General features: G+C 40.9%; 1 protein-coding gene across 1 annotated transcript in view; it reads left to right on the top strand.

Moving 5' to 3' along the window:
* erfl1 (Ets2 repressor factor like 1) overlaps window positions 1–11,260 on the top strand; it is a 37,490-nt gene extending 26,230 nt beyond the window's left edge. Inside the window, exons 2-6 of the mRNA XM_018672264.2 lie at window positions 1,950–2,023; window positions 2,706–2,940; window positions 4,747–4,924; window positions 6,694–6,823; window positions 8,613–11,260. Of these exons, the coding sequence (XP_018527780.1) occupies window positions 1,963–2,023; window positions 2,706–2,940; window positions 4,747–4,924; window positions 6,694–6,823; window positions 8,613–9,430 (1,422 nt within the window). The 5' untranslated portion in view covers window positions 1,950–1,962 and the 3' untranslated portion in view covers window positions 9,431–11,260. The remainder of the gene's footprint in view (window positions 1–1,949; window positions 2,024–2,705; window positions 2,941–4,746; window positions 4,925–6,693; window positions 6,824–8,612) is intronic.
* Window positions 11,261–13,252: the final 1,992 nt, after the last annotated feature.

Here is a 13,252-nt window from a genome sequence, read left to right as displayed (position 1 = left end):
AAGAGAGGGAGGAGAGCAAGAGGGGCCACAATCCAAAGGCTAGAAGCAGGGTGAGAGCAAATAAGAGATAGATAGAAAGAGAGGGTCGGTCAGAGAGAGTGAGAGAGAGTGAGAGAGAGAGAGAGAAATGCCTGGAGTTAGCAATAATAATTTATACAAACACACCTTAATAATTCACGTTCCATTTCAATGCTGGAGGGAAAATCCAAAATTCACAGAGCATAATTAAATAGAGGCAGAGAGTGAAGGGAGAGATAGAGAGGCCGGCATTAAAGATACCAGTGTAGCAGCAGGGCATCTCTTCCATCTGAGCTTTGTAAAACAACCCTGATGAAACTGTGATATCCAAACTAGATCCCGTCTCATAGTCCCATCACCCCTCACTGAAATCTCCTTACCTTCTCCTCCTGTCAGCAGACATCTATATGCATTTATTTCAGAGACGTTATCGTTATTAGCAATCGTCATTCTAATGAAGCGACCGACCCCTCCCTCAATCACACATGCACACAGTATTGTGTATGATGCATTCAGATCACTTGTCAGCATATAAAAGCATGAGGCAACGTGACAGAGTGAAAATCAACAGATTTTTTTATGTTTTCACACACACCTGTGGTGCTCAGTTGGTGTTTGTAAAACAAACGGTGCAAAATAACAGTTGAGGTATTAAAAAGAAAAACGTCAGAAACATCTCAGTTCTTACAGATTTGAATCCATTTTTATTGTCAGAGAGAGAAGTTAATCACTGTTGCTTCCTGTATGTTTACCAGACACAGACACAAGCACATTTACCCAGTCACTGTACACATTTATAGTTTTAAGGTATTTGTTTTTAACTTCAAAATTTCCATTTCATACTCTATCATATGTCTACTACATTTCAGAGGTAAATATTGCACTTTTTACCCTACACTACATTTATATGACAGCTATAGTTACTAGTTACCTTACGTATCAAGAGTTTGCCTTCCAAACAAATAAAGAGCTTGTAAAATATTATGCATTGTTACAGATTAACTGTCCAAAAGCATATGAAGTAATTAGATTTAGCTTCACCTCAAACAACAACAACAATACACACATTAATGTATCAGTAGTAATAATCAAAAACTATAATATATAACACAAGTGATATTTTGTCAGCATAATGAGTGCTTTTATTTTGTCAGCTTTAAGTACGTATGTATGTATGTATATATATTCATCAGTAAAGAACTCAATTTCTTACATATGCAAACAAAAAAAATTGTCATCACTGTCACAAAAAATGCTCCAGAAAAAGTCAGCGCTACATTTTTTAACTAAAAATATAGCCCCTATATCATCATATGAGTAAAAAAATGAAATGGACTTCTCACCAAAATCACATAACAAGCAAAGCCTTTCCTCTTTAGGGAGACCATTAAAGCTAACCCTCAGCAGTGGTGTACTCCACTCTGCAATAACCAACCCATATTATATATTTAAAAACCCTGTTTTTAATGGATAATATGGCTCAACTTTGACTTGGTTTTCAAAAATCTTTTTAATTCCTCCTGTTCATAAATGCACTATAGGGATGTCCACCCTGTTGCATCAGGCACAGCCTCAGGTGGCCACACAAGATTACATCCTTCAAACACCTGATCTCCACCAAACACATATGAAACATAACCTTGCCATATTTCATTAATATATTTATATCGATTTAAGGTATGTTTTTGAACTCATATTGCACCTTTAGACCCTTATGCAATACCTCCATTTTCAACAAAGTTTGCACTCTTCAACTCTAACTGCAACTTCAACTAAAAAAAAATAAACCAAATAAACCTGCTGGGTAGCTGTCTCTGGCTTCAGCAAATAATTTTCTATGAAATGCCATTTCATGTTCCTCTGGTTGCAAGTCAAATAATCATGCTTTTCTGACTTTCCTTACCCTCTGTGCCATCTTTGTTTTGTTCCAGGTGTTGCGGAGGCATGGACTGTAACTGCGTCAGTGATCTGCTGCTCCCCCCGGTGCCCGCACTCTGGACACCAGGTTAGTCCCAGCATCATGCATAGATGACTGAAAGCAGGAAATGTAATTTTAATCTTTCTTTGTTGTGTCAAGGTTTGCTTGAAGTTTTTAATTAACAACAACATCAATAAATTTTCTAATCTACACCCAGGTCATGTGTATAAACTGGGTGAAACGAGATGCCCAAAACAAGCAAACATAGTTCTGATCAAACTTCAGAAACATCAGCATCATCATCAAAATCACATGTTAAAATTCATCTAAAATGATTAACCATACACACGCACATTGCTAAACAAATTGAGTCTCTGGTGGTAATTGGTTGTATGTCTAATGTTTTTACAAGGCTAGTTAGTGCCAGATTCACTTTGGGGTGAGTCAAAAAGCTACTTAGCTCTATCGGTGATGTGCATACAGTCGGCTTTTAGAATTCAGACCCGAGCAGCATCAATCAGACCTCTCCCAGTGAGCTGTCATCATCCCACTGACCAATCTGTTGAGGCTAGAGGGCATTAGCACAGACTAACATTGCTCAAGGCACGTGCTGTGATATTAAACACATCATCCCTCACCTCCATCACTCATCAGTCATTCAGACAGCAACACCCCCTCCCCACCCACCCACCCACCCCCCTCAGCGAGGGACAAACGACAGGCCCTAACCTCACCCTTCTCTCTCTTTCCCGCTCCCCTTTCTGCCCAGGGTTCGCCTTCCCAGACTGGGCCTACAAGCCCGAGTCGAGCCCTGGCTCCAGACAGATCCAGCTGTGGCACTTCATCTTGGAGCTGCTGCAGAAGGAGGAGTATCAGGGGGTGATCGCCTGGCAGGGGGACTACGGAGAGTTTGTCATCAAGGATCCGGATGAGGTGGCTCGGCTGTGGGGGATAAGGAAATGCAAACCCCATATGAACTACGACAAGCTGAGCAGGGCACTGAGGTATGATGGGAAAAACAGTATTACACCAGTGTGTCTGTGCATGTGTTTGTACATGATGTGCTGAATGTCAATAAGACTGTTAGTATCAGATAAATCAAGATGTGTATCACACCACAGTTTACATAAATTGTTTACTCTTCTTGGACTGAATCCTCACTCACGTGCCTCTTTTCAATGTTGGTAAAAATGGAAAGATAAAGGTGGGACTTTTCCTCTGGAACGTCAATACCCTCAATTTCTCCTTATCTGTGGACATCCTAATGGAAAGTTCACCATTGAGCTGCCAAATAAAAAATTCAATAGGGATTTCAAAATTAAGCTCCAGTCTGAAATTGCTTGGACTTTTTCTTCAGAACAGGCAAACTGCTAAGCACAGAACTTGCTGAAGGGTGATTAAAACAATATTGTTCACACATTTCAGTCCACACCTTCAGCATTTTACACCTCCAACCGCTCACACAGTTTTCTTATGCAAATACACGCTACCCCAACTTGTCCCCCTACCCCAGCCCCCCTCCCTCTGCTTTCCTTTGGCCTCTTTTTAATGGGGGCTGTCGTCAGAGTCTAATTGTTATGAATTGGCTGGGGCCACAATTAGCCTTCTTAATTAGCCTCACTTAATTGCTCAATTAAGGGCCACGGCACAATTGCCACGCAAAGCAAAACACATACACATCATTGCACCGAGTGCAGCCACTGTGGATACATGCTGATACGTACGTGCTGCTGTGTTTGTTGGTATAGCGCGTCTGCATAATGAGGCGCTGCTCACCACTATTTAATGCTGAGGTGGTCCAGTGCGTTCTGTGTTTGGTGCACTCGCTGCGGTCACTTTAAAACAAAGAAATCCTAAGTGCTCAAAGATTTATAAAACATCCGCAGGTTTTTCAGTTTGCACCACCCCACACACACTCAGCTCCTTCACCTGAGCCAGATGGCTCTGTGTTTTGCTTTAACCGCCGATCAGCCTGGCATCCTGGCAGACTGTACATTGTTGACACCTCAGTGGGTGGCACAGGAAACTGGGATGACGATGGTTCGACATGCCCAGCGGGAGACACCTGAGGTTGTTACCATGGAGACTCCTCTTGTTGTCCTGCCTCTTTGTAAATGTGCTAAACAGTAACAGTTTCTTGTTAACATGTACATTCACATGACAGTTTCAGAGCCCATACTGCTTCTGATGATTCATATTAAACACCAGGATGAAAACAATTCTTTTGTTATTACTGTCACTGTAAAGTGTAAAGTAAATCATTTTCACTTTAACAGTCACAAGTTTGAATAAAGTCAATATGTATACTTAGTAAAACTTGTCACCATTATCCGTATTGCATTGTTTAATAATCTAATACCCATATTATTTTTTAAACTGATAAATTGCGCATGATGAAAGAAGCATTTTTGTTTTGTTGTTTTTTGTTTTGTAGCTCAATGTTCACTGTATGTTAAGAGCCACAGACACTCTAAGGGATTCAGCTTTTTGACTTTTTGTGTGTTAACAGCTGAATAAAATTTCCCTTTAAAGGACCACATTGTATTGAGTCAAGGCAGGCAGACATGAATTGATTTGAGGAAGGAGGAGATGAATAAAAACAGTGGGAAATCAGCATAGCTCTCGCCCTGCAGCACTGTAGTTGTTTACTTACTCTTTTCTGTTAGTGATGAAATACAAAACCTTGATGTGAGCATTATATTAATCCTTCCCTCCTCTTTTCCTTTTCCTTTTCCTCTTCCTTTTTCCTTTATTCTTTATCCCCTCCACTCCTTCCCTGCTTTTGATATCCTCTCCTTCTTCTTACCCAGGTATTACTACAACAAGCGCATTTTGCACAAAACCAAAGGGAAACGTTTCACCTACAAGTTTAACTTCAGTAAAGTCGTGCTGGTCAACTACCCCATCCTGGACATGGCCAACTCTCCCTTCTTTCTGGCCCAGAATCACTTCAATGGGGGCTCCACCACACCAGACTGCACCCCAGAGGTACGAAGGGTAGACTTGAGGGACTGGGGAGAGGGTGGAGGGATATATTTTGATATATTTTGTAAGATTAAAAAAATGCAGATAATGCAGTGTCAGTCATGAAGAAAATGAACATAAATTTACAGTCTGACACATGAGAAATCTAAATTACATTCATATTTTTGTCTCTATGGCAGGTAATAATAAAAGCAGTATTAAAATACACAGGGAATAAAAAGAAGAGAAACCTGGAACAAAGAAAGAATAAGGAGAAATGGCAAGACACACAGCTCTACTCCTTAATTTTTTATTAATAGTGATTTAATTCAGGCAACAGAAATCCATTTCTCTCCTGCGATTTTGCCGTTGTATTTCTCAGACCCCTGCTGTGCATTTGATTTCTTTCTTTTTTCTTTCTTTTTTTTTGTTACAAGAGAACGTGTGGTATTCATTGTATCTATCTTTTATTCACTGTATCTAATGGTCATCGTAATAGAATACAACTCACTTATTATTTGCCCTGTGAGATTGTAAAATTTTTACAGAGATAAATTGTATCAGAACACAGGAAGACGGAGGCATGAACAAAAATGTTCTAATTTAGTTCAAAAATAATGTTATGACTTCACTTAAAGGTCTATTAAAGTGATGAGATATTTAGAGTTTTTTTTAAAAGTTACTTTAATTAGGAAAAGTCTAATAATAATACAATGAACAAATCTATTAATTTTTTCTACGGTGAATTATGTATATAGCCACACAGATTGTTTAAAGAGATTTTTTTAACTTGGGTGTAAGCGCCAGTGTGCAGATAATTTTACTTTAAACAAGTAATGTCCTAGAAAGTGCACGTAACTTGAAAGTACAGTAAGAGAGAATCATCCATCATTTGTCTGTGCCATCCTTAAGATGGGATAAGGAGAGGCAGACTCTGAAGGCGACAGTGGAGGGGGACGGTTTTAACTTGTCCTTAAAACAAAAGAAGACGTTATCCCCTCCTTCTCTCATCCCCGTCTCCGATGGCGTATCCATCTGTCATTGATTGAAAATGAAAGAAATAGAAAGCAAAGGGGTCGCGTCAGATCAGATCAATGGTGGGTCATTAATGCGGTTTGTTAAGCAACGTAGATCTCGCAGCTTGGGAGTACAGTCTCGCCTTTCAAACTTGGGGCTGTGGGGTGACAGATACTATTGATCCACAGTCCTGCTAGGGGAAAAAATCCCCCTTTGTCCCCTTGATTCCTGAGATTCAACTGTTCCATTTTTTTTCTTTTTTACCTTGTCTGCTTCTCCTTCACGTATTTTACACATCGACACACACACACAGCTGCCCTACATCCTGAATGGATGTCATTCTCTCAGATCGCAGTCCTATTCGTCCTGTGTCCCTTCACACAAACTGGCCCACAATCCCTCTCTCTTCTTGTCATTTATCCTTTGTGCCCACAATCTTAATTGCTGGTCTCAATTTGACTCTGTACTCTTCCTGCCTTTGAGTCTCTGAGCCTCTGCGTCCTCCTACCTCCTGTTTTTTTTTTTTTTTTACCCCGACTCCCATGGCACCCCTTTTTATCCTGTCCTTGCTGCGACTGTGTCGCTGTTTGCATCACACTCTGCAGGGTGCTGCTGTCAACATGTGACTCTGCTCCGCATTAACACGGCAGCACCATAAGGTCTGCTTTGCAGTAATACATGTGCTTTATTTAGGAGGTTATTTTCATGGCACAAACTCTCAACTCTCATTTTTAAAATGAATTTCTCTTTTTCCACTCTCCCTCTTTGTTGATCAGGCCATACAGTCCCTGTTTCCTCGTTTGCCAGACTCCGGCAGAGGAACATCCCTGTTTGATCGAGGGACCGCTGCACCGGGGCCTGAAGGAGACAAGCTGAGACTGGACACATTCCCTTTCCTCAGTTCAGGTGAGCGGACAGAGAGAGAAAAACTTTGTCCAAAACTTTAACTGCCATTGTGAAAAAAAAACCCCAAAAAACAGGAATCTTTTAGTATCCTAGAGACAAAGCCGTCTTCATGAGGAAAAAGAAATGCTTGTGCAGAGGGTGTATATAAGGTGTGGAGGCTGTGTATACACAGAAAGTCAACCTTCTTAAACAAAGGGAGGAGGTGAAGGTAGAGGGAGTGGAGGATGAGCAGAGAGAGGGATGAGGATATAGTGAGGCATGAACATTTATTGTTAAAGGAAATAAGAGAGATGGCTGTCCCAACGCGCCGCACAATGAGGCTGTGCTTCAGGTGAGAGAGGCCAGGCTAGCTCGTGAATTATGCATATCAGCGGTGGTAAGAAACAAGTTGGAAGTCCTCCACCTTTTTAGGCATGATTGTCCTCTGTCTGTTTCTCTGCACGCGAGTGTCAACAAACAACAGCGTGGACTCGTGTGCGTTTGCGTGATCGACGCTACGTACACGTGTTGTCTTTGTTTGTTTTTCCACATGCTCTATACGTGCATCAGAATGCATACGATTAGTGCAGAGCTAGAGAGGTAGTGTGTAAACAGATGTACTCACACACACACACACACCACATCACACAACCTGCCCCTGCAACCACCCCCCTCCCTCCCTTTCCTCCCTCTCCCTCTCTGTTTGTCCTCAGGTCCTATTCCCCCCCTTCCTCCCTTCTCACCCTCCTCTCCCTCCCATGTGTCCCCGCTGTCCTAATCCCTTCCCAGGCAGGAAGGCCCTAATTGAGGGTGCAGGCTTCAGTTTGTGGCCTGTGGGCACCCATTACTGTGTTTTCATAAGCAAGTGAGGCCTGCCTGACTGATTCAATATTCATGTGTCTGCCAGCTACTCCTGGCCCAGCACGCAGAGACTTCACCACTGTCAAATTAGCCCTGCATAGTAAATAACAGAGTGAAAAGAAAGAGAGGGAGAGAAAGTGAGGAAGACTTGGAGAGATGGAGGGTGCAGCAGAGAGGGGGAGAATCTTTGAGTTGGTTGTCAGTTGGAAGGAAGTACAGTAGGTTGAGAGGCAATGCTTTTGTTTGTTCATTAAAATTGAATTCCAGCATCACCTCAAATTTACCCCCTTTTTCTGTTACCGAGTGATGCTTACAAGGAGCTGAATTCAAATACAGTGCAATATTTAATTTGCTACACCTTAAGGATTTTTGCTTAATCTAAAATGATACGATGACACGTCAAAACATTGAAAGAGGGGAGGGGTGAGAGATAGACAGTTTTTCTGTCTGTCAGTCATTTAACCTCTGGAAGTACATGAACTAGTCTGCTGATGCATTCTTTATTATAACTCCAATAGATTTTTCAGCAAGGTGACTGTCCCCCACTGTGATGATGTGCAGTCAAAAGAGTGACAGCATGTCTCCAGATATTTCCTTTTCAACATACAGAAACAATACACCATTTGGAAGATGTAAACTCTGCTTGATTAGCTGTTTGTTTTTTTAATGTAATTTTTATTTTTTTGGTTTTCACTGCAGTGCAGAATCTTTGTGTTCACATCTAGTTTGCAGCAGTGTATAGTGGGTGTATTACACAGTACTGGCATGCATAAATGAACCATCAGGTTTTTTGTTGAAAGCAACCATGTTAGAGTTGGCCCCTGTGGCTTCTGATTAGAATTGCTAATCCTGCTGAGCATAATTAGTGAACATTCTTGGATGTTGTATGTCAAGAAACCTTTGGCCCTTCTGAGCTCTAACCACCATCTCTGGATTTTCTCTGTCCTAGGTGCCCCATGCTACTCTAAACCTCCATCCCTGCTAGGCCCGTACCCTCGCAACCCACCCTTTGACTACCCCTGGGGCTTCAACCCCTACCTCCCAGGGGCCTTCTCTCTCAATAACTGCCCCAAACTGCCCCCTGGCTCCCTCTACCCCTCCCAGTTTTACCCCAACCCTTTGCAGAGCAGCCTTTCCCAGCTGCCTCACCCCTTCTCTTCCCTGCTCCCCCCAGGGGAGGCAGGTGGGGGCGAGAGGGGAGCAGCAGGGCAAACTGGAGGGACAAATGGCACAGCGGGTGGTCAGCCGGCCAGACTCTGCCTGCCACCCTACCCGGGGAGCCTGTCAATGGGTCGGACGGACATTGGCAGCGGGGCGACGTTGGGGGAAAGGGAAAGGGTGGAGGCCAATCCTGCGGGCACGGGGCTCAATCTGGGGCTGGGAGCGGTCGGGCTGGGAGCCGGGACTGGGACAGACCAGCAGAGCCCCACAGAGAGGAGGGGGGGGGTGAAGCAGGACCCGGAGTCAGACTCAGACCTGGAGATCACAGATCTGAGCGACTGCAGCTCGGAGAACGAAAACGAGCACGAATTTGGCATCAGGAAGGAATCCAGCCTGGCGAACCGACCACAGATCGTGTTGGATGGAAAGAAAGGGAGTGTGCTGCCGCCCATCTCTTCTCTCCCCCCGCCAGTGTCCCCGCATCCTCTGAAGACCCTGATTCCTATCACTCCTCCTCCGCCATCCCTGGCTCCGACGCTTTCCCCCTCCATGGCTCTGCATGAAAGACACAGGGAGACAGACACTCTCAAAATGATTCACAGCTAATACATTTTCTCCTGCATCCGCCATCTTGCCAGTCTACACTCTGATAACTCTCTTCTTCTCTCCTTTCATTTCTCTGAGACATTTCTCTGCTTTAAATTATCAACTCTCCGATCACTCTTGATAGATACTTTTTCCAGGAAAGGCAGTTATGTTCTTTACTTCTAAAATTACTGTTTCCCTGTTTGCTGTGTAAGTTTTCACTTGCCTACAGTCCATTACACTGCCGACTTATCCATCTTAGAACATATGGGGCGTACAGTTTTTAGGGGTATCGGCTGTCTGTATCACCAACTTGTGCTTTCTGTTTTGATTTCTCACACTAAATGATAGCTCAGTGGTTTGTAGACTTGTTTACGTGTTGCCAGCGGTACTCTACAATTTGCTGTCCGCCACCGAGCTATGATAGAAGGCAGCGAGGTAGTAAATTACAACACAGCAATGCCTGCCTTGACAAACATTAACAAACAACATCCCTATACTAACAGAACAGAACAACAAATAATGCTCAAATCGATCCAATTTTATACATTTGTCCTGTAATTCTTGAGATTTGGATATATATATATATATATATATATATATATATCACTATGACTTTTGAGACATAGTCAAATACTGCCACCTAGTGGTCCTTTCAGTCAATGTCTCATTCAGAGAGATCATCTTATCTCTGTTAAGCTGTGCTTGAAATTGTTGCCCTTAAGTTTATTTTGCACTTACTTTTATATGATATTGTTTACTGCAGGTTAATTTAAATGATAAAAATCCATATTTCTAATAGTGCTCTCTGTGGTAGTCTGTGAATATTTATTTTGTCCCGTGGTTCAAGTATTTCCTACTCATTTTCTATAAGGAAAGAAAAAGAGAGCAGAGGGAGCTGGGCCAATCTAGAAATTTGTATGAATATTTCTGTGTATATATTTTAATATGTGTACATTACATTTAATTATTATTCACTATGATAAGATTTAGCTGTATTGTTGTGATTTAATTCAGTATTTAAACATGTTGGAAAAATTATAAGCTTAGGTGTATCAAAGTTTAAATTATTAATGGCAGAAAATCTGCGCTCTGAAGATGTTTTTCTATGATGAGGACAGAGGTCACACTGGGAATTGTCTCTGATTTTCTCAACCCCAGTTAATTGTGCCCTTTGGTCATTTTTGCCAGATGCCCAACGTACAAACCCTTTGGGTTCAAATATATGCCAGTAGACTTATTTTTATAGTTAGCATTCACCCAGTGTAACTGTACTGTAATTAGTCAAATGTGAATAATATTGGTCTTTGCATTTTTTTTTTTTTAAATCCTCTCCCGAAAACCTTGTTTTGATTATTTTTCAATCAATGCTTTTTGTCCATGCCAGCAGCGGGGCAATTCAGTTTGCTTGAGGACATTAAAAAGTGGAAGAAAAAAAAAATTTAAAAACAGTTTTTGACCAACATCCTCTCTCCGGCCCAGTTTCTCAGCACAGAGTGAACAATAAACCATATTGTACAGCTTCATAGCCTTTATAGCCTATGGTTTGTCAAACAGTGGCGGTATATGATTAGTTGTGAAAGCTCTATTGTAAAGTTAACGTAAAGCTCTATGTTTGTTGAGTTGCTACAGGAAAGGCCTCCAGTCACTTCCATGTGGAATACACTGACTAACAGCTGTAAATACTGTTTCCTTTGTGTGTGTATGTGTGTGTACACATCCAAAAATGACAATGCAGTGGTTTTACCTGTCATCTCTCTTTGTTTTACTGTAAAGAGGAAAAATGGAAAGTGCAAAAAAGAAGAAAAAGATTAATATCTTCAAAAGCAATAAACATTATTCTGGATAGTGGACTGTTGTTGACTGTGAGCTTGTTGAACTGATCTGTTGTGTCACAGTGAGCAGTGAAAGGTGACGTGGCAGAGATTTCAATCATAATCACATTTTTAGATGTTAAGCTTTTTATTACAATGAACAGACCTCACTACTATTCTCTTGGACACCACAGTATATTTTGAATATTTGGAATGAAACTACAGTTTTCTATCAGATCACTTGATATCTTCTATAGTTAGTGAAAGTAATTAATTAATTAATTAAATAATTTGAAGTTTAATAATAAAACAAAATTTCTTTTCCATACCAGAAAACCATGAAATAATCAGCATTAGTTTAAAATGGAGTTACACTGTTAAGAAAATGACAATTTTTAAATTGATTAGTTTGATTTGATCATAGCAAATTGATATGGATTTCTGTTAAAACAGCCCAAATTTTGTTTCCATTTAATCGAATTAATGAGAGTATTAATTGAATGAATTGAGACGAGTGATGATGAAATTAATATATGGACTCTTATGGTGATGGTGTCACATTTGCTTACAGCACAAAATTATCAGTCTGAAACAAAATGCCATTATATTGCATACAATCGGTAATATAATCTGTAATTAAGTTTATTATTCAATATAAATTTAGAAATTATTCATAATAAAAAGATGTCATCCCTCTTTGTTACTAATTTGGTGTGTTTAACTTATTGTTTTACAATTTGTTCCTGTTCCTGCCAGTAGAGAAGATAAAGAAAGGTCAGGACAATAATAAGAATAATTTATTAATCAATTGTCACCAGTCTCTGGTGAACACAGTTCTGTCTGTTTGATTTGTCTGTCTGTTTCTGTCTGTTCTAATCACAGTACGGTGCATACACCGAGAGACATCCACACAAAACATCCAAGTGCAGCCATAGATATATGTGTATGTATGGTATGTGTACATACCAGTAAGTGTCAGTGACAACACAGTGTATGAGCTCAGAAAACACATCACAAACACTGTTGCACAGTTTGAACAAGTATGGCATGATCCAAAGCACAAAGAGCAAAGGGGGAAGCAGACTGTAAAAGGTAGAACTACAGGGTCCTCGGTATGCTGCAATTTGTTGTCAGCCACACCAAACCTCTGTGTTACACAAACATATTTTCATACTTCAGTGCTGACTGATACTAAAAAGGTTGGACTCATGTTTTCTGACATAAACACACAAACATTGCTCTGCCATAGTTCCAATTAAGAGTATAGACAATGGCAGTTTGTGCTGAATGTCCCAACTGCAAACACAGAACAGCACCTTTCTCTTCGTCCTATCAGTTTGAGAGTACAGGTCAAATTAGATCAGATGGGAAGGGCCCAGGTCCAGTGTCTGTCTTTCTCCACGGGGTGGCGTATGAAAGCCAGAATAGAGAAGCAGCCAGTGACCAGGCAGGGATTAAGTTTAGTTTGGGCAGCCCACTCTTCAAACAGATACCTTGATTTCGCGGCAGAGAGTTGTTCTTTATGTTGCTTAAACAGCTGCGATATCTTCAGAGTGACTTCACAATTGTATGTGAAGTGTATTTATGGGCAGCTAGATAATGGCAGATCAGCTGTGAAAATAGTGAAGTGAAATAATATGCTTGATGCAGTGGAGTGTGATTGTTTTGGAACAAATAAACGACTAATTTATGAGGAAAATAAATGTTCTGTTTGCTGCAGGCGACTTGGACATTAATATTGATGATCAGGTGGGAATCGGGTTTAAGCAACAAAGTTCCTCTGAGTTAATGGAGGTAATTTGCTAGTAATTATTTGAGAATCAATAAAAAAAAACTGACTGCATTGTTGTTCTGTAGAGTGTAAACAACTTAAATAACTTAATTAGCTATACATTCGTAAAAGGCTAATATATCGCTTAACCAAATATAAATCACAAACAGACAATGGCCTAATTATAAAATACTTAATGCTCATTGTGGCACAGTGTGAACTCAGTGGGGACGGGTTACTGTGTAACACTGTGCGGAA

This window comes from Lates calcarifer, linkage group LG15 (assembly GCF_001640805.2).
Source record: "Lates calcarifer isolate ASB-BC8 linkage group LG15, TLL_Latcal_v3, whole genome shotgun sequence".
NCBI lineage: Eukaryota > Metazoa > Chordata > Actinopteri > Centropomidae > Lates > Lates calcarifer.
The sequence above is the reverse complement of the archived record's forward strand: the minus strand, read 5'-3'. Positions and strand labels throughout refer to the sequence as shown.